Source organism: Saimiri boliviensis, chromosome 1 (genome assembly GCF_048565385.1).
Source record: "Saimiri boliviensis isolate mSaiBol1 chromosome 1, mSaiBol1.pri, whole genome shotgun sequence".
Classification (NCBI taxonomy): Eukaryota; Metazoa; Chordata; class Mammalia; order Primates; family Cebidae; genus Saimiri; species Saimiri boliviensis.
In genome coordinates this window covers 93,279,897-93,301,338 of record NC_133449.1, presented here as the reverse complement: position 1 = coordinate 93,301,338, position 21,442 = coordinate 93,279,897, and the positions used below count along the sequence as shown (strand labels likewise).

Sequence of the window (21,442 nt, the reverse complement as noted above, 5' to 3'; positions counted from 1 at the left end):
TTACTGGCGGTTCAGAGCAGACCTTTCTTCTCTGTAACGTGTTTTCACAGGAATGCTAGTAGCACTGCATTGAAGCTAATTATTATTGCTTATATGCATGCGTGAAAACAGATCATCTCATGACTCTAGGAAAGAATGATACAGGTTTCCAAGACAAACAGTTTGTTTTTCAATAACATATTCATACTGGAAGTGTTTACAACTGTTATACTTTTCTAACCCAAACAATTCCACTGTGTGACTCAGTTGCAACAGGTTAGGGGGATGGGGCTGCACTGCCAGTGGAGCAAACACCAGGGGGAGCTAAAGGGCAGCCAGGAAGCAAATCTGAGACTGGGTCTCCCTTGGACATCAGCGTGGAGAGGTCTCCTCCGGGCAGAGCAGAGGTAGGGCTGATAAGCACTGACCATCTGAGATACTTTCTAGCTTTGCCTTTAATTTTTCACAAGATTGTGATCTTTGGTAAGTCTTTTGATCTTCACTTAGCCAATTCACAAGTAGATACTTAGGGGCCAAGATGAATTTAGCTACAGCATACCCCCCATATTCTAAGCTGCCTGAAGGAATGTGCTGCCAGAGTTTGTTTTTATTCTGCAAGCCATTCATAACTATGTGAGTTTGCTTGCATGCATTCGGGCGAATAGGAAGGAGTGAGGTCAGCACCTGGCACGGACAACTGCTGATACTGAGATACCAACTTACACAAATGAAACTTTCTGTTTGTACAAATTGAGCCATGCTATGCTTACATGTTCTTAAAATAATAGATATGCAATCTGTTCCAAAGGACCCTAGACAAAACAATAAAGAGAATTTTAAAGAAATTTCCAGGCACGTTCTTCAGTTGTGATTCTGCAGTTCTGATCATACTCATATAAGCTGCATGCAAAATAAATTAGATTTGGATGCTGGAAATTAATAAAGATATAACTGGCATTTCAAGTTTTTCAGAAACGTGGACTTCTCAGTGTCTTTCACATTCTCAACCAAATTCTAAATAGTTTATGAGATTCTGGTCAGGAATATTTATGCAGAAATAAAGAACAAGGGACTGCTCACTGACATGCAAGAGCAATCCAGATCTTCACCTCTGATGCAGAGGTGTTTAAAACAAAACCCAACCGGAAGCAAGTTACTGCCTGCTTCAAGCATAATACTTAAATTCCTTTTCCACATTATTAATATTGGCCCTCAGAAATGAGAAAGAACTGTGGTGTTATTTCACCCCAGGGACCTCTAAACCACTGCCTCTTCTTAATAAATTGCAGGCTGCTCTGCTCTGGCTTTGGCTACAAGCTTATGTGACACATGGACTGTGTTATTATGAGCCTGCTGTAATGTCAGCATGGGGACACAGGGACCTCAGACCTTGAGTCCAGACTTACTATCTTTTTTTTTTTAAACATAAAAAAAATGTTCTCATTCAGCTTCATGACCAAGGACTTCTGCTGAGATGAGGTCTGGGCTTCTGAGCCTGCCTACAGTGGCTTCACCCTATTCCAAGGCAGCTCTGGAACAGGGGCCACTCTTCAAGGACACAGAACAACTAATGGATCCACTTAAAATGAAGACAACAAGATTACTCATTTGCAAAGAGGGAGCAACACTCCCTGAATGTCACTTTCAGATCAGTTATGACCTAACACTGCCTATTGTGAGAGTGTCCAGGACATGATTGTTTTATATCTGGACTTGAGGTGAGGCTGTATTTGATTCACATTTGTTTTACTGCTCCTAGTACAGAATCAAGCACGTAATAGGAGGCTAAACACACATTTGTCAAATGAATGAACCCAAAGGGCCAAGCCGCTTGCTGACTGGTATAGCAATGGAATTAGCCTGTACACAGGGGGAGTCCCAGGAGCAAAGGGATCTGAAACTGCTGAGGGAGAGCCCAGCTATGGCAACACAAGAGCCAAGGTATCTCTGGCAAGACAGGGTGAGAGGCTGGGTGAGGTGGGGAAATGAATGTGATCCAGTGAGGAAGGGGAATTCTGTGGAGAGCCGATGCTGGCCCATCTGGTGCAGAACCTACCCCACTCTGCAAGAGAGAAACGTGTTTGAACCCTGCCACACCCTCATCAACCAAAAAAGATCAGAACTGGTATTTCACTTGATAACCAGGAGGAAATAGTGATGGCTAATGTGTGCCATCTTGGCTAGGCTATGGTACCCAGTTGCTTGGTCAAACATTAGTCTAGATGTTGCCGGGAAGGTGTTTTAAAGATGTGACTAACGTTTAAAAGAGTAGACTTTGAGAAAAGCAGATGACCCTCACAATGCAGGTGTACTTCCTGCAGCCAGGTGAATGCCTTAAGAACAAAGACTGGTTTCTCAAGAAGAAACAATTCTGCCTCAAGAAAGCAACACGGAAATCCTTCCTGAGTTTCCCATCTGCTGGCCTGCCCTACCTATTGCAGACTTGCCAGCCCCCACGATCATGAGAGTCAAGTCCTTAAAATAAATCTCTGTATCTTTGTATAGACACATATCCTCCTGGTGTGAGTCTCTGCAGAAACCCGACTGATACAGGAGCTGGGAAACAGATGTGCTCCAGGGCTCTTGGCAGGGATGTGAAGACAGAGCCTTGCAGGGAGGGAGGAAGCCCAGGTGTTGCACGTTATTCACCACCTTGGAGAAGGTCCCTGCTAGGTGCACTGGCAGTGACCCAAAGTTTGGATTTGCACCAGAATTTCGGAGGCCAGAACTTATTCTCCCATTGGAAAGATGTTCCCAACAGCAGCTGGGCTCTTCTCAGAGCCCACAGCAACCAACATTATCTTCGTGCATCCTGCTCTTTGGAGCTGACGCCCTGATTGGGCAGCTCGTGCTTTCCTGCCTCCTCCTCTTGTTCCCCTCCTATATTCCCATTGCAGGATGGGCTCACCGGGCTTTCGGGGGCCAGCCTGGTCGCCTATCCATACAGACTGCGGCTTCTGTGGGATATAAAGTCTGAACAGTGAGAGGGACGCTGGGGTCCTAGGGTGGGGCTTTCCTTTCACTGCCTACTGGCATCAGCTATGGAAAGGACCCTTCCTGCTCCCCAGCATTCCCCAAATCCCTGCTCTAAGAGTCCCCCGAAGAGTACCTCTACTGTGACCCCAGACAGACTCATTCTGTGCCAGCAAGGGGAAGTCTCCCGAAGAATCTCCAGCGAACATTAGAAAGACCCGGTACAGAGACCCCAGCCTGACCTGCCAGTGAGATCCAGAGGCGCGCCAGAAAGAACCAGCCCCCAGGGACCCACTAGCTCAAGACAGGGAGACCTGGTCCCCCTGCTGAGACTTACCTATTTCCTCACCCAAGGAGGAGTTGAGGATTGCGCCTGCAGACATGACAACGGCGCAGCTGCGCAGGCCGCGCGGGTGCAGCTGGCTCAGGGGCACGGCGGGCACCAGGCGCCGCCAGCCTAGCGCGGAGAAGGGCGCCTCGGTGCCGTCCAGCGTCCGCACGCGCGCGCGGCTCCGCAGCTGGCACAGCAGCTCTGCCCTGCTCAGCCCTGCCTCCCGCTTCCCGCGGAAGCGCACCCCGTGCTTGTTGGCGGTCAGGTAATCCTTCATCGCCTTCTGCAGGCGCGGGTTCAGCATTTTGGAGGAGACGTTCCCCTTCCAGAGGCGGTACAGGAAGGCCCTGGACATGGCGGAGTACAGCCTGTCACCGTCGTCGCCCTCCTCCACCACGTGGCTCCTTCTCTGCCTCCGGTGCCTCTTCTTCACCCGCCTCCTCTGGACCTGTGCAGCTGGCAAAGCTCCCTCCCGCGGGCCTGGCTCCCCGGGGGAAGGGAATCCCAACGTCTCCTGAGTGTGGCTGTGCCACCCTGGCTGACCAGCAGCAAAAAAGTAGTCATCGTCCTCGGGGTAGAAAGCACTTTGAGATTTTCTTCCCACCTGGGATGAAAAAAACTCTTCATGTTCAAAAACATCTTGGGACTGGGCCCATTTCTGCGGATCTCCAGGCTCTGCGTGAAAGGGGCCAGCTGGGTGTGCGCGGGGCAGCGGCGGGCGTGGGTCCAGGCCCCCAGGCGAGGAGGGCTCATGCGCGGCGCCCATGATGGCCCGCTGCTTCCCCTGCACTGGCAGGAGCCTCCTGGTCTCCAGGAAGGAGAGGGAGCTGGGCACAGGCTCAGCGGGGTTGCTGTCAGTGAAGTAGATGAAAATCAGCAAAAAGAGGAGCCCCCAAGCGAATATTCCAAAAAGCATTCGTTGTCTCCATTGCTTCAAGTGTGGTTTCATGGCAGGTCTCTGGGGTCAGCACCTTGTGTCCTAAAGCAGATGGGTGGCAGAATGAACCTGAAAAACAGCCAGATGCCACAGTTAGCCAACATGGGACATCTGCTCAGATGCTGCTGAGGACATTCTATCTTGAGCAGTGTTTCTGTAGTGGTGGGCTGGGGTTGTAGAAGGGGCACTAGAAACCGGAATCATCCAGGTGCTTTAGCTAAATCCAGGTGTGATGTCTGCCCCCCCACCCCCCGCCGCGCCCCACCCCCCCAGCCACCTCCCACCAACCTCTGCAAGACAAGGGATCTCACCATATCAGATGAGTCTTTGTAGAGAGAAGAGGGATGACTGTTTATTTGCAAAATCCTCCCCATGTAACTCAGGGACATGTGTGCCTTCCCACCTACTGTGGGAAGTAGGGCCCCTGCCCACAAGTTCTTTCTACTTCTGAGATTACAAAATTCCAACTTGGTAGCTGGGTGTGGTGGTGTGCACCTGTAGTCCCAGCTACTCTGGAGGCTGAGGCAGAAGAATGGCTTGAAACTGGAAGCCAGAGGTTGCAGTGAGCTGAGATTGTGCCACTGCACTCCAGCCTGGCGACAGAGCCTCCATCTCAAAAAAAAAAAACAACTCCGATTTGGTGAAGCAAAGCCAGAGAGTTAAGCATAGCTTGGCTTCTCTTATCTACTTATCAGACCACCAAAAGCTCGGAGCTCACAGATTTTACAGTAGCACTGCTGTGCACTTCTAAGGAGTGATGGCCATATCTGATTCTTCCTGTCCTCCCCAGCCTGGAAGGCTGCCTAGAACATATTGGAAGTCTACCGAGGGCACTGAATAAAGCAATACTTCAGTGACTGTGTCTGTGGGTGAATGTTATTTCAGGGTGCCTGTTGTCTTCAGCAATGTCCCCCAAAATACCCTCCTACTTTACCCTTACCGTGAGCTTTTGGTGAGGTAAGTGGGAAGCACTTTAAAACTCTAAATAGGAGGAGAGATGAGGAGAGAGCTTGCTGATTCTAGATGAGGCTCAGAGAAAGGGTAACAAAAGGGGGCAGAGATGAAAAGATACAATGAAAGCCAGAACCTCTCCTCTGTACAGTATTGCAACTAATATGTATTCCTATGTGGGTAGCACAGCACTTGATACTAAAGGAAACAATAAAACATTAATAAGAAATGCTCCTAACTTCAGGAATTTAGGCAAAGTCCTGGAAAGGCAAAATAACCTAAGGAATGTTGGTGGAAAAATAATCAAGCTTGCTGGAACTTCAAGCTGAGCACAAAGCCAAGCACAGGCAGATATTCAATGAATATTGGCTGAGTAAATAATGCGAGCTTGTGTTGGTGTGTGTGATTTGCAGGAGACTTTTGTGTGTGATTTGCAGTGTATCCGTGAATATGCATGGTGTTTGGGTGGGTGTGCTGGAAGAAGCAGCAAGACCATTTGGGGAAAACATAATTGGAAAGCTATCCTCTTCCAGCTCTGGAGGGTCTTCAGTGCCTACCTGGATGTCTGGGCACATGCTGTGTAAGAAATAGAAAATGAGTGAAGTTCTGAGAGCAAGGGAGGGATGCAGGGGTTCTATGGGCATTCAGGAGATTCCCTGGTGGCAGGTAAGGCAGGGAAGAGCACAAGGAGACAGCACAGACTACAAGGAGGTCATTAGTAGAAATTAGATACTCAGGAAGTAGGGTGATTCTGAGGGGAGGAGCTGCCAGGGGAAATCTGTGACTGACCAATGCCAAAATGCAAAGGCATGTAGGGGCATGGCTGCAATGGAATGGCTGTGTTTTCACTCAAAAAGATAGGAACTGAAATCAAAATGAATGTTCCTACCTCAGTGCGGTCACCCTGGAAAGTCATACAATGTTGCTGGTGAGAAAGGACATGCCAAAGTAAAAAAACCTACATTCCTTTTGTGTCTCTATGGCTGATTAAAGGTGGACACAGATCTTTTGACCCTCCGCCCAGAGAGAGATAGGGTCTGTGTATCCCCCTATTAAATAAGGACAGGCTCGATGACTGCTCGGACTAGTAGAATACGGTGGTAGTGATACTATGCCAGTTACCAGGCCCAGATCTGGCATTTTCCACTTCCTGCCTCTCAGAACACTCACTCTGGGGGAAGCCAGGCACCAGTGAAAACATATCCCTAAGCTTAGCCCAGAAGGCACGGAGGAAGTCCAAACTAGGAAAGTCCACATGGAATGACAGATGCCAAGTCAGCCCCAAGCTGTTCTGGCCGTCCCAGCCATCCCAGCCCAGGCACCAAATATGAAGAGCGAAGAAGTCATCCTGGGTGTCCAGCCTGCTGCAGTTTCTGATGACTCGGTCCCCAGCCGACATCTGACTGCAACCCCACTGAAGACCTGACCGGAGAGCCAGCCTAGCCCAGTCAGTTCGAGGAATGGTGAGTGATGATAATAGATTGTTGTTCTAAACCATTAAGTTATTTTTTATTTGTTTTGGTTTGAGATATGTATAGATGTTTATAAACATATTTGTATACACTTATATGTATTTGTTTTAAATTTTAGATTCAGGGGTACATGTGCAGGTTTGTTACAGGGGCATATTGTATAATGCTGAGTAAACTAAATTTTAAGGTGATTTGTTACATCAGAAGATCATTGGAATAAATTCTAATGGAAATGCTTAACTTCCAAAAATAGTCAGTAACATATACAACTATTATGTACCCATAATAATTGAAAAGAAAAATTAAGCAAAAAAAAAAAAAAAAAAAAAAAGAAGTTCCAAAAATGCTTCCAACAATTGCAACATTTTCAGATAAGGCTCTATATCCCAGAGGGAGTCTACAAAAAGCAACGTTCACTTACATGTATAAATTGTGGCTTTTAAACAGTGTTTGCTTTATTTTGTATTCACATAAGAGCAAGGCTATAGATTATATGTACAGTAATACATCAAACCTACATAGACAGAATATACTTTAACCAAGCCAGAACCACCGCTGCCAAGAAGCAAACATAGAAGAATTAATATCTACAGTTAACATACTATATATGCAGGTCTGTGTTTAGCATTTGTCCTGGATTATTTTATCTGGCATTTCCAGCATCAAGTTAGATAGGAAATACTGTCATCTCAATTTTCTAGATGAGAAAACTGAGTCCCAGAGCAATTAAGTAACCTGCCCAGAACCCCAGAGCCAGCAAGCAGCAGACACTACCTGCAAATCCATCTGCTTCACCCTATGGCTCACACCTTGTGCCCTAAGTTCTGATTCCATCTGGTCATACCAACCAAGGCTATATTTTCTAAATTTATGCTCCTAAAACTTTCTGTGGTGAAGGATAATTTTTCCCCCAAATTGTCACAGTGTGATATTTTCACATTTCCATTTCTGAAGGTCTTGACATTGTCCAATTGCTAGAAAAGTCTCTAAATGCCTGCTCTCAAGTTCTGTAAACATCAGGAACTGGCAATGTACAGTTGTGGATGAGCATCACCTGGGCCCACACTTTGAGTAGCACCTTCCATATGATCTGTCTAACCTGTCCACTCAGGGACAGTGCTTCCAGCTGTAATTTCCAACATGTAGGTCTAGAATGTATTTCTGATACTTCAAGACTTCCATTAGAAATTGCAAAATTATCCTTAATAACAGTTATTCTGTTGCATCCCACTGGGTACACCGCGATATAATTCTGACTTGCTGCTGGGAGTTAGTGCAGGCCCCATGAGTTAAGGGCTCAGGCTTCCTCTGGGAGACTGCCCTCGTTTCCCATGCCAGCTGTGTGTGGGGTCCCAAAGCCACTCACACTTCCACCTGTCCAACTACCCATCCCCAGACTCTAGGACACCCTTCAGGTTTAATTATTTGCTAAAGCTAACATGACTAACAGAAGTCAGGAAAGTACCGTATTTATGGTTATGGTTTTATTGTAAAGGATGCGCACAGGGTGAGATCTGAGGGGAATGCAGTTCCATGGCCTTTCCCTGTGGAATCTGGGTGTATTACCCTCCCAGCACATCAGCGTGTTCATCAACCAGAAGCTCCACTGAACCCCAGAATCTAGAGTTTCTAGATTTGCTCTTAGGGTTCCATTAGCTAGCCATGATTGATTAAATCACTGGCCATGTGAGTGAACTTAATCTCCAGGTCCCCTCTCCTCCCCGGACGTTGGGCAGCCCAAGTTCAAACCCTGCAATTTCATCCGGTTAATCGTTCTGGGGATCAGAGACCAAGCTGAAGCTATCTGGGGGCACAAAGTGAGTTCCCTCATTAGCACAATGAAAACAGTCCTATCGCTAAGGAAATTCCAAAAGTTTTAGATGCTCCAAGCTGGGAGCACCAAGGCTGCAGCAGCTGATTTAAAAGGCAGTCTTTTTGATTCTGACTGGTAATCATCATTTCCTGGTTTCCCTGCACTGAGCAACAGCTCTGGTGGGCAAAGAGAAAATGTGAAACTCAGGTTTCTGATTTCAGCATTTGCTCCAGCAAATATATACATATTTTTTTTAAAAGGTGAGATGTGTGCAGAGTGGTGGGAAGTGCAACAGCAAAAACAAAGCTTTGAGCTGTTGGGAGGAGCTCAAAACCTCCGGCCCGGAGGGCTTGGGGCTGAGAACCAGTGCCCCCTACACCAGAGAAGCTAATGTTACCTTGGTTTGACTAGTCAAGAAGCCATATGAACAAAAGCTGAGAAAGTGAACTTGTGAAATTTCATGGCAGGATTCAAATTATCAGACGTAAAATTAAATAATTCAAATTTAAAATAATTCGAGCTTAAAGCTACGGAAACTTGAAATTATCTTGAACCTTGAGAGAAATGTAGCTATGCAGCCTGTGTCATGTGGCAGATGGCTGCAACTTTTGCCTTTCCGTTCCTGCAAATAATTAGAAAGACCAAGCAGTGCCAGAGATAAGACCCTCCCAGATCATCGCACCTCCTCATGGAATAATAAAGCATTCTTCTTCAAAATGGAACAATCTGTAACCAGTCAAACAGCTGTGGCATATATACATGGTCTTGTATGGAAAATGCTGTGATCCTGTTGGAACTTCTCTGTCTCTGCCTATATAATTGAAACTTTAACTTCTCCGTTTTGGAAACACTGATCCCATTCATCTGCAGCTGGTGCTTTCCCAGGTGGCCAGCCTCAAGCTTTGTGCTCAAATAAACTCTGTACTTAATCATATTTTCTGAACCTCATTATTTAAGGTTGACACAGATGTAAACTGAAAATAAATTCCTAAGCCCGTCAACTGACCCAACAGACCCCTACTTGGCCAGATGGATCCCAGAGAAACCCGAGAAACATAATTTCTAGCCGTGACTGGAAGGGAGGTCAGACATGTCTCCATATACCCCGCTTTCCCTTTGGCGTTTAGACACAACTGACCAGGACTTGTATTAAAATAGAGATAATAAACTGTCCAAACTGCTCTTTGTGGCAATTAGATACCAAATTCCAATGTGACTCTGGTATAGCATCACATGACAGCTAGCAGATCCTGAAGGAAATCAAAATCTTTTACCCCAAAATGTATTTCTTTGACATATTTTGGGATGGCCATGTAAGGCCGTCTTTTGTGAAGAAAATTTGCATTGATAGAGAATCTCCTTTACTGCAGCCTACCTTTTCCTTCTAGGCCTTTCCTGGACCCAGGAGAGATTAAATGGGAGTGAACACCTTTAAGGTCCCAAAAGAGACATTTACCATCGATCCTCTCTGAAGGATACGATCTATGAGGCTTCATTTCTATAACAAGAACCTGGGCTTCCACAACCCCTCTTAATTCAAGCATTTATTTCTCCTGACTTCAAGTCTTGAGACAAAGCTTAACTCTTTCAACCAACCAACTGCCAATCAGAAAATCTTTGAATGTACGTACCTATGACCTATAAGCCCCCATTTCGAGACATCCCACCACTTTAGGCTGAATCAATGCACACATTTCATGTATTGATTAATGATTTTTTTCTACAATTCCTGTCTCCCTAAAGTGTGTAAAACCAACCTGTGACTCAATTGCCTTGGGCATGCGTTCTCAGGACTTCCTGAGACTGTTTGCTGGGCCATGGTCACTCATATTGGCTCAAGTTTTAATATTTTACAGGATTTTAAAAAAATATTTTTCTTTGCATCAACACAGACATAGCCTCCATTGTATGAAAACGCCTAGTTTCTAACTGGAAGATGGGAAGCCTTGTTTGTCATGGGGAGGTGACATACAGGAAACGGAGGGAGAAGAATGAGAGGGTGTCAGAGGACATAAACAAAGAGAAGAAGCACCTAGCAGGACAGAGCGGGCAGCGCCGGTGCCAGGACTCTGTGGCAGAGTTTGCTCTCCCTGCCTGCTGTGCTGAGAAGTAGAAAGAGGCAGGATTTGTGAAGCTCTCTGAGAATCTTGAAAGGAGTATTCCGGTGCAAAGAATGTAGTCTCTTCATCAGGTGGAACCTAAGTGGCTCCTAATGCACAGGAATAAAAGGAAGGAATGGATTTGCTGCACTGCCTGAATTTGTGATTAGGCCTCAACTTTTAATAATCCAAAAGCCTCCGCTGCAGCCTCTGGAGCTGTAAACCTTCTGCTGCCAATTAAGGGAACATTCTCCAAGACGATTAAGTCTAAAGGCAATGTCAAACCCTCTGCCAGCAGAATGTTATGGAAATCACGATCTGCATCATGGGTCTCAGTCATCAGCATATCTTTAACAAATCCAGGTTAGAGAGAGGCGGGGGCATCCTCAATGTTACAGCCCTGGATCATTCTTTCCCTTGAAATGACCATAAGCCTAATAGGAAGGCTTGGCTAAGCAATAGAAAACGCATCTTTTCCTCCAATACAGTATATCTGAAATATTATAGTTATACAGTTTAAAGAAAGTCATCAGTAATACTCACTGTCATATCCCATCATTAGCTGGTGTGATATAAATGACATCGGGGGATGTAAGAGGCCCATCAGGCAAATCATCTGTCCCCAGGCACCAATGGGAAAGTGCTCCTTAATTACACCTTCACATGTGCTTTGTCTACGATGGCTTAAGTGACTGGGGCTGTCGCGTTCTTGCCAGTTTTCCCCTAGGAAGAGCACTGGCAAGATTATACTCATCCTGGATTGGATGTGACTTTCTTTTCCTTGCCACTCCAGTTGTAACCTGGCAATGCAAAGGTTTGAATTCCCAGTGGATGTTCTCTGCCTATTGGGACTACTTTTCTCCATTTCCATTCTTTCTCCCCATTCTCAGCCCTTTCTGGCCAAGCCTCTAGGGAACTTCTATTTTTAGAGGCAGAATCAAAAGTGCCCCACTGCTAGAAATCACGGTGATTGTTCCACTTGCTAGAAAGGTCAGTGCCCATATCTTAAATACTAATTTCCAAACAATGACATGAGTCACATTTTCTATGGATATTCAAACTAGCACAAAAGTGTTTAAATTCTCCTTCAAATTGTTCTGTGAGAAATCACATTTTCCAAAAGGCACAATTTATCATGAGTTGTCAGATGAAACTATGAAATGTAAACACTGCCGCAAAGGAACATTACAATGCACCTTAAGGTTAATGCAGCTAACTTCTTATTTTGTTCAAAGGCAAAGAGAAGTTAACTTCTAGGTCTTGCCACTTTAATGATGCCCCTCTTAAGCCCTGTGGTTGACAAGCTTTATTGTCCGTTTTCTTGACTCGAGACTTTTTTTTTTTTTTTTTTTTTTTTGAGACAGTTTCGCTCTTGTTACCCAGGCTGGAGTGCAATGGTGGGATCTCGGCTCACTGCAACCTCCGCCTCCTGGGTTCAGGCAATTCTCCTGCCTCAGCCTCCTGAGTAGCTGGGATTACAGGCATGCGCCACCATGCCCAGCTAATTTTTTGTATTTTTAGTAGAGACAGGGTTCCACCTTGTTGACCAGGATGGTCTTGATCTCTTGACCTCGTGATCCACCCGCCTCGGCCTCCCAAAGTGCTGGGATTACGGGCTTGAGCCACCGCGCCCCGCTCGAGACTGTTTTTTGTTTGGTATTTTTGTTTTTTTTTTCTTTAGACACTTTGATTGATGTGTCTGCTACGAATTGCCAGCTGGCTAGGTTTTGTGTGGGTCCGAGACATACTCATGTCCTTTTTTGTGTGGAAGAGTTGTCTGCACTAATGCTAAGTCTAAGTATGTATTTTAATGTTGAGATCATAAAGAAGATTTAGCATGTGAGCTGTAGTGAGACACTCATGTATCTTAATGGCCTTCAGGAGTCATTTTCTTTTGAGAATTATTTTTTCTAAAATTAGCTCTTGTTACATACCCAAGAAAACATCCAGTCTGCAGCAAAGAGGAAGATACCTCCCTCAGCTGGAATTCTTTGATCTTTTAACACCCTCGTTGGCACTTTTTACAAATGGGCCCTTTTCTTCTCTTTCTTTGCTTTTGGTAAATGTGAGAAAGTCTCCAGACTGCTAAAGGCAGAACACCAAGGATGCACTCCCTAATTCATTCTCCCTCTAGCCTCTGCCCATTCTTAAGTTAATGTCCAGAAGAACAGAAAGAAAAAGGTAGGTCAGGTCAGCGGAACCTGTAGTATGGGGACATCCCCCTCTCTAAGGAGCAGAGTCCCGCAGGATTGCAAAATCCTTGCTGCCTCAGAAGCGCAGCCCCCCTGCAGGCAATGCCCCCTCCTTGTGATGGCGCTGTTTGACACCAGAATGCATGGAGCAGTCCCACTTGCGAGGAAGGCCACTCCTAGGGCTGGCAGACCCAGTGACCTCGCTTGGCTGAGGCATAAGTTTAAAACACTGGTGCCCAGGCTTCTGGTTAATGTAAATTCATGTGTTTGAGTAGCCCATGATGGGGATGCCTGTAAGGTTTGTGAAAGCGGGGTGGGGAGTGGGGGAACCACATCTTATTCAGTCTAGTATTCCCATCCGCCAACGTGCTTCTTCTATGTGCTTCTCAGCTTGGTGGAGGCGTCTGGCTGGATCCGGGCAAAACCATGGTTAGGCTGTTGCAGGGTTAGGTCTGAATCATTAACAGCAGTCGTGGAGGGAGTCAGGGGGCAGGTGGGTGCATGAGCAGCAGAGGTGTCCCAGGCTGCCACTGGCCAAATGCTTGTGCTGTGCTGGGCATTGTATCTAGCACCTCACACATATGTCTCATTTCAATTCCTCATCTCAGTTTAATCTTGACAACAAATTCCTTAGTAAACATTATTTGTCTCATTAGGTCTGTGAAAGCTCCACTGGCCCCTTCCTGGTTTACTGTCCCAAAGCCCCTATCTGTTTTTCACTAGAACATGAAGCCAGAAAAAAATTGCTAGGGTCAACTCAGGCACCAGCCTTAAACTTTTAACAAGATTTATGTTTCCTTTTGGCTAGAAAGTACTATGCCAAATTTCATTCCAGCTCCCTACATTTAGTAGAACAAGTGATCCCCTGCCATGCCTAGCTTTATCTGCTGGGGTAACTGATGTTCCCAGTTAGGCTTTATAATCCATACTTTCGCATGCCCTGCATTCGCCAGAGATAGCTTAGTGCCGGGACACCTGCCAAGCGGATTTTGCCTAGGCAGAGTGGGCTACTGATTCACTAACTTTTCTATAGAGAGTACGGGCGTTAGGCCCGCGGTTGCAGGGGTCTGCTACCTCGGTAGGAAGGCAAAACGGTTCTGCCTGTGTTGTTGCTTGATCCCAGGACTTCTGAATAAATGACAACAATAGAGATGAAAGTTAATCCTGAAAGGCTTCAAAGAGGAGGAGATCCAGAGCTGGACATCGAAGGATGCATGGGTATGAAGGAGAATCAGTGATTTCAAGCCAGTGGACCGCCTGGGCCCAATATTATCCGTAAATAAGTATTTCTGAAATCACTGAATGTCTGAAATTAAGAAAGTTATTGGTGGAAATGTACTGTCATGGGATTGCCTGACCAGGTGCTGTTGGTTGGTCCAGGAGGGGAAGGGTGCCTCTTCTACGTGCTTCTCACCTTGGCGGAGGTGTCTGGCTGGCTTCAGCAAAACCATGGTTAGGCTGTTGCAGGGTTAGGTCTGAGTCCATTTGCAGCAGGAGTCAGGGGGCTGGCAGGTGCCAGGAATGAGAATGTGTATGCTGGGCAGTCTCATGGTGAGCTGGGGCTGGACAAGGGTGAGCTGCTCGTAGAAGATGATAGTATTATCTTTCTGGGTCAGGTCATTCCAGCAGTACTGGGTTTTTGTTCAAGAGACAAGGCAGATGGGAACTAGTTTAACAGGCACAGACTCACATATGTGAGCCACTCTGGGCAGCTCCCAGTTGAGGAAAGGGGAGGTGGAAATGATTCCAGACGTCTATCAGTGATTGTGCAGAGACACAACACAAGCTGCCTACTAGCTAGGGTCTGCTGGCTTCCAGAAACAGCATTCATCTGCTCTGGACTCAGTGGACTGTTTGTTTTACAATAATTAGCATTCAAATATTTATGCTTCGTACCAGAAAAGTGCCAAGGCTCGTGACTGGAGCTGCAAATTCACGTCAGCCCTGATGGCTAATACTAAGAAGATGGAAGATGTATACCTGCCATTGAGACTTGAAAGGTTAGGTGAATTCCTAAAACGTTAAGTGGGTTTTAGAGCAAAAGCATAGGCGGCCAGCAGGTGGCTTTTACAAGGAGACTTCTGTACCAGCAGAGGCCATATTTCTTAGGAAAAGCGATGTAGCCCAGTAGGGATGCCGGGCATCACTGGGCTGGCACTGAATGGGCATAAGATGGTGAGGGGGCATCGGCACCATGAAGCTTGGCCTGTCAGGGTCACCACTCTCAGCCTAGTCAACCAATACATTCACGTTTCATGCCCCGAGTAACAGTCAATATTTAGATTTAATGATATGCCTCAGGAATCCTGGTCCATTTTTTGTTTCATAAAATAGGTGCAAATGAAAAGAGGATCCTGGTATACACAAAAATCACCCTGGCAGATGCAGAGGCACCGGTGAAAGTCACAGACAGGTGAACATTTTTCTGGGCATGTCCAGATGGAAGCTGTTTGCTTTGCAAGGCTATGTAGAGGCTATGGTAGAGCAGCAGGGACACCTCTTAAGTTTGATTTTTGAGGATGAAATTTTAAGACCTTATTTAAAGAAAATGTCAATTTGCTAATGACCTAACACCTTGCTTTTTATGATGGGATACATTATCCATAGAAGTCACAGGAAAAGCCATCCATAAGGTGGTGATTTTAATAGAAGACTTGGGTTGAGAGAAATCCATTATTTTTGATATGAAAACACATATATGGCTGGGTGCGGTGGCTCATGCCTGTAATCCCAGCACTTTGGGAGGCTGAGGTGGGCAGATTACCTATGGTCAGGAGTTTGAGAACAGCCTGATCAACATGATGAAACTCTATCTTCACTAAAAATACAAAAATCAGCAGGGCATGGTGATGTGCGCCTGTAATCCCAGCTACTCGGGAGGCTGAGGCAGGAAAATCGCTTAAACTTGGGAGGTTGCAGTGAGCTGAGATTGTGCCTGTGCACTCCAGCCTGGGTGGCAGAGAAAGATTCCATCTCAAAAACAAACCAAAATAAAACAAAACCCACAGACATATACACACATGTTTTGGAGTCAAATGTAAAATCGATGTGAATATTTAATACAAAATATGATCAAGCTAAGATTTGAAGATAATTATGTTTTTTTAAATTGAGCATTAATATCAAAAACATACTGATACAGAACTAGAAATTTGTCCTCTATGTTAAAACAACAAGGGTTTTTTTTTTTTTGTTTGTTTGTTTTGAGACGGAGTTTCGCTCTTTTTACCCAGGCTGGAGTGCAATGGCGCGATCTCGGCTCACTGCAACCTCCGCCTCCTGGGTTCAGGCAATTCTCCTGCCTCAGCCTCCTGAGTAGCTGGGATTACAGGCACGCGCCACCATGCCCAGCTAATTTTTTGTATCTTTAGTAGAGACGGGGTTTCACTATGTTGACCGGGATGGTCTCGATCTCTTGACCTCGTGATCCACCCACCTCGGCCTCCCAACGTGCTGGGATTACAGGTTTGAGCCACCGCGCCCGGTCAACAACAAGGTTTTCTTGGAGTATTGGAGTATTGGTCTGCCCTGAATAAGAAATTGAAAGATTTTTCTTTACCTGCTAAGTAATTAGCCTAGGAAATGAAGATTCTGTGTTTTATTCAGATAATTTATTGTGTTTCATGTTGTCTTTATTAGATCTTTAACTGCCTCAGAGACCTAAGTTCTTATTAAAAGAGCAAGAATTTCTACAAAAAAAAAAAAAAAAAAAAGAAAGAAAGAAATTTCTTAATGTGGGGCTTTCAGCTCTGCCCTCTGCTCCTCTGGAGCTGAGTGCTCTCTGTCTGTAGAGTGGCCTCTCTGGGCAGGCGTGAGCTGCACGGCCTTGGAGGTTGCTGGAGTGACACTCAAGAACAAGGCCTCACCACCGACAAGAATAATCTAGACACAGGTCAGGTGTTGTCTCTCCAGTCTGTTTGTCCAGTGTTCACTTTTCAATGCCAATAAACAAGATGCTAGATTAGGAATAATTTCTAAATATTACAAAATATTTTTTGAGGTTTCTATCTATGAGGACTAGCTTGCTAACATATCTTCTTCTTATCAACAAGTTCCAATCATGGCCAGTCAGTGAGTCACTGTTCCCACGTGAACAGCAGTATAAAAGCTTTTTTGTATATGTGTGCCTGTGTACACATAAGCAGTGAACTGATCATGCATTATACACTCACCGACTTTACTCATTTTATTTTTTTACTTGCTTTATTCTTGTTTTTCATTCACTTTACTGATTTTGCAGACATTTGAGCGCCTGCTCTGTATTGGAGTCTAGGTAAAAATGCTGAGCAAATCAAATATAACTTCTCTCACATCAGCTGATGGTAATGTGGGAAAGAGAAATTATACAAATTCTTCAGGAGACTGTGCAGTTTTACTTGACCTTTTTTTTTCCATTCCCTGTTACCCCATGACCTTCCTCCATTCACAGTGCTAAACACAAGACTCTCAAAAGGATAATTGTGGCAAAAGAACCAGAGGGGGAGTTATGTCAATTCTTGGCTTTTAAGTTCAAAAGTTTTATTTCAAGAAGTGGAGATGGGAGGTGAAAACATGGGAAGAATACTTGCTAAGCCAGTTTTCTTTTGGCCAAGGGAAGATAAAAATTATCTCTGGGCTGCTAGAAAACGAGAGTGGGAGTTGAAATAGATGACTTAGATATGGTCAAGTGTCTCCAAGGAGGAATCTCTATCCTGCCAACACCAAACCCTCTTGGGCTAGCACTAGGCAGAAGAGGACACTGGAGCCCTAGGTAAGTTTGGGGGTTGAATGCAGAAGGGATCTTGACCCACTCTGCACCTTTGAATCTTAGATGTGAGGATCTTGCAGGAATTCCCTCCCCACTCCACTGGAAATGGAAGTACTGTGATGAATGCAAAAGCCAGAGTTTTCTGTGCTGAGAATGGCAAGAGAGGACAGCCAGATGGACCCCAAAGAAGGAAGAATCTGCAGACCTAAAGGAGACGTGCAGGCATGGGAGTGGGGGGCAGGCAGCAGAGGGCAGCACATGTTGTAATGCTTCACAAAACAGGAGACCAGGCTGGCTGCCAATGCTGGGACAGTACAACATATGTGTAAGTGGATGCCAACTAAGGACTAGATAATCCTGCTGATGTCACTACAGGAATTAGAGGGAGAAAAAAAAAAACACCCTATGTTTACGTCAACTAACCTAAAAGGGTTAATCACCTAAAAGGGTTGGCAGTAAAATTGCCCCATACTCAGTGGAATGGGGACTCAAAATATAGCCTAAGTTGGACTTAGATAAAGTTGCATTTTTTGAATACTTGTGGAAGTGGATGGAAAATGCACATCTGCTTCACACGTGCACAGTAATAACTGTGCTGTGTTCTCTGTATACTAATGTCCCCCAAGTTGATATTGATACCCTTGGTTTCTCCCCTGCACTGCAGATACACATAATCAACAAACTACGTGATGTCACCATTTAAATGTGTTCTGAGACTCTCAAACTTAATGCCCAAACAAATCTTTGATGGACATTATATACTGATGTCCCTATATATACTGATGTCCCCCAAGTTGATACCTACACCCTTGGTTTCTCCCCTGCACTAAAGATACACATAATCAATAAACTGTGTGATATCACCATTTAAATGTGTTCTGAGAATCTCAAATTTAACATCTAAACAAAGATTTGTTATTCTTTTTTCCTCTCTTAGTCTTACCCATCCAGCAAATAGCATGGCCAGTCACCCAGTTGCCCAGGTCTAAAACTTTGGTGGTGTTCTTGATTCCTTTTTCCATTTACAACCATATCCAAGCCCAACCACCAGCAAACCCTAACAACCCTAACTCCAAAATACATCTAGGCTCTGACAATGTGTTGCCTTCTCCACTGTCCCCATGTGGACCTAGTCACCTGTCACCTGAACTATGTAAGAACTTTTGAACTGGTCTCCCTGCTTCCCCTATCTCTCTTCTGTGGATGTTCCATGCAGCAGGTGGAGTGACACTTTTCAAATGGAACTTTAACATGGCCAATTCCTGTGTTCAACCTCCCATTATTCTTCCTTATACTTCTACTTAAAAAAAAAAAAAAAGAAAAAAAAAACCTGACCCCTTGCAGTGGCCTACAAAGCTGTGTCCCTGCTTGTCTCTCTGGTCTCATCTCTTACTCATGCCTTGGCCTCCTTGCTCTCCCTCCCGGCCCCTTGCTGCCCCTGAGTCAGCTCACACAGCTCCTGGGCATTTACTTGGGTCCTTCCCTCTTCCTGACAAGCCTGCTTTAGAACCAGCTTGGCTTTGAGCTAGTTTTGTTGAAGTCTTAGCTCAAATGCTACCTATTCAGTAAGGGGTTCCCTCCAGCCTGTTGCATCCCTTTCTCTCTGCCTTTCTGGGTCAGCTTTGTTTGGATTTTTGGTACCGATGCCACCGGATACGCTTACTTGTTTACTGCCTTTCTTCTCTCATGAGCCTTAAGCTCCCACAGAGAGATCCATGCATCCTCAGAGCCTGAAACAGTATCTGACACATAGTAAGTACTCAGTCAGTCCAGGAAGGAGGTCGAGGAGGAAACGATTAAGGTGCTGTGGTGAGACAAAAGACTTAGGGCATAATTGCAACGGGGGAAATTCTTTCGGAGGCAGCAAAATTTAAGCTGGTAATAAATGGCTAGTGAGGAGTTAGGTACTTGGGGACAGGGTGCATCTCAAGTGAAGGAAAGAAGCACTGCATAGGGTAGGGCAGCTGAGAGCCGTACACCACGCACTGTGACAAGGGCAGGTACGTGGCTTGTATCACAAGTCCTCTCTATAAAGAGCAAACCACTTGTTACCGACTCTATAAATACATTGTGATATGGAACGAGGCTTCTATGAAATAGACTAGCAACAACTTTTGAAATATAATTTTAATGTTTTTATCACCTCTAATTACATGAATAAGGTGCAATGGGTTTTAGCTTCCCCAACTGCGATCAGTAAGGGCTTTCCCTCACAAATGGTTTTGGCTAAAACTCAACCATATACAATTGGGATATGGGAACTTAGAATTACGTTTGAAAGTTTATTTTGTGTTGTATGGAGCTAGAAAAGGAGAAAAGTGGAAACGATAACATAGCGATACCCTCCCCGCTTTGATTGACTGCACAAAACTTTTGCTGGCTTCAGCAGTTTTACAGTCTAACACACTTAGGAGGCACCAATGCCAACGGCTGGAAACCTGAATCTGCTCTTCAAATGTCAGTGGTAGAAACTAAAGGAAGAGTAGACCAGTCAGACTCTAACTGTGGCTAAATCATCAGACTATGAACACCAAACTAACCAGAATGACACAGGATAATAGCACAGCAAAGAGGAAGAAAAACACCATCTAAAAATTGTGTGTCTCTGTGATGACACCATGAATCATAAAGCCTGAGGAATTCTGCTTTAATATCCATATTAAACAAGTAACGTGTCTATCTTCTCATCTCAGCCCATCCCAGCCCCTTTTCCTTACTGCCCTAACCACTCTCTGACCTATGGAAATTCTTTCCTTTTTTTTCTTTATTCTTATTTTATTTTATTTTATTTTATTTTATTTTATTTTATTTTACGAGACAGGATCTCACTCTGTCGCCCATGCTTGAGTACTGTGGCTGCGATCTCTGCTCACTGCAATCTCCGTCTCCAGGTTCAAGCGATTCTCTCACCTCAGCCTCCCGAGTAGCTGGGACTCCAGGCGCATGCCACCATGCCTGGCTAGTTTTTGTATTTTTTGATGGAGATGGGGTTTCACCATGTTGGCTGGGTGGTCTCAAACTCCTGACCTCAAGTGATCTGCCCTCCTTGGCTTCCCAAAGTGCTGGGATTACAGACATGAGCCACAACCCCTGACCTCATTTATTCTTATTCCATGCTCTTATGTAAATATACAAACAGAATTACAATGAGGGTATCTGCATCTTATTTCCATGTTGATTAAATGACAGTTCGGTATCAGAAAAGAAAGCACTAATGCAACATCTATTCACTCAACAAACATCTCTTGCAAGCCACACAGTGAGACATGAAATTATGAGTGATCGTTCCATATATGATATGCACCTTAAATGAAATGCTAATGCTGCTGCACCAGCATTGTGAGGCAGTACTGATCTTTATGTTGCCTCTAACTGCAGTGTGCTTTTTGCTCATTTTATTTCTGCTCGTGGCAAGATTTAAATAAAGGCGTTTTTTCCCTTTGCTTTACAAATGTTTTCAGCAGCTATATTATACTGACTTAACACAGCATTAACTACAGTGCAAATACATACTCCCTAGATTGCTTTTTGAGAAAGGAAAATGTTTACGAACTCTATCAAACAAACACTGAATTCATCAGTCTAAAATTTATTTAAAGTGTCAGATGAGTTTGATAAAAATCTATATCTAGAATTCATTTCTGAGCAGTGTAGGCTTATTACTTTGATTTCAAAGAAAAAAAATACCCTAAAAATTATTCTGGTTCTCTCAGAATGTAAAGTTCAAGTTAAGCCATGTATGGCTACTATGGATTTACACTTAATTATGTGATTTAAAAAACAAAACAAAACATTTCTGGCTTGGTTGCCTGACTCGTTGGAGTAAAATTTTTAGTCCCAACTCTGCAATAAAACAAAATATTGGTCTAAGTGAAAACAAGTGAGGAGCATAGGCTGAGGGGAGTGTACTTTTATTATGCTTTATTTTATGACCCAGGCACCAAACTG

General features: G+C 44.7%; 1 protein-coding gene across 4 annotated transcripts in view; it reads right to left on the bottom strand.

Annotated features, from left to right (window-relative positions):
- Positions 1–21,442, bottom strand: part of ST6GAL2 (ST6 beta-galactoside alpha-2,6-sialyltransferase 2) — an 84,801-nt gene that overhangs the window by 38,844 nt on the left and 24,515 nt on the right. For all 4 annotated transcript variants that reach the window (XM_074400406.1, XM_074400398.1, XM_003922775.4 and 1 more), the window contains exon 2: positions 3,290–4,289. In XM_074400406.1, coding sequence (XP_074256507.1) covers positions 3,290–4,232 — 943 coding nt within the window. In that variant the 5' untranslated portion in view covers positions 4,233–4,289. The remainder of the gene's footprint in view (positions 1–3,289; positions 4,290–21,442) is intronic.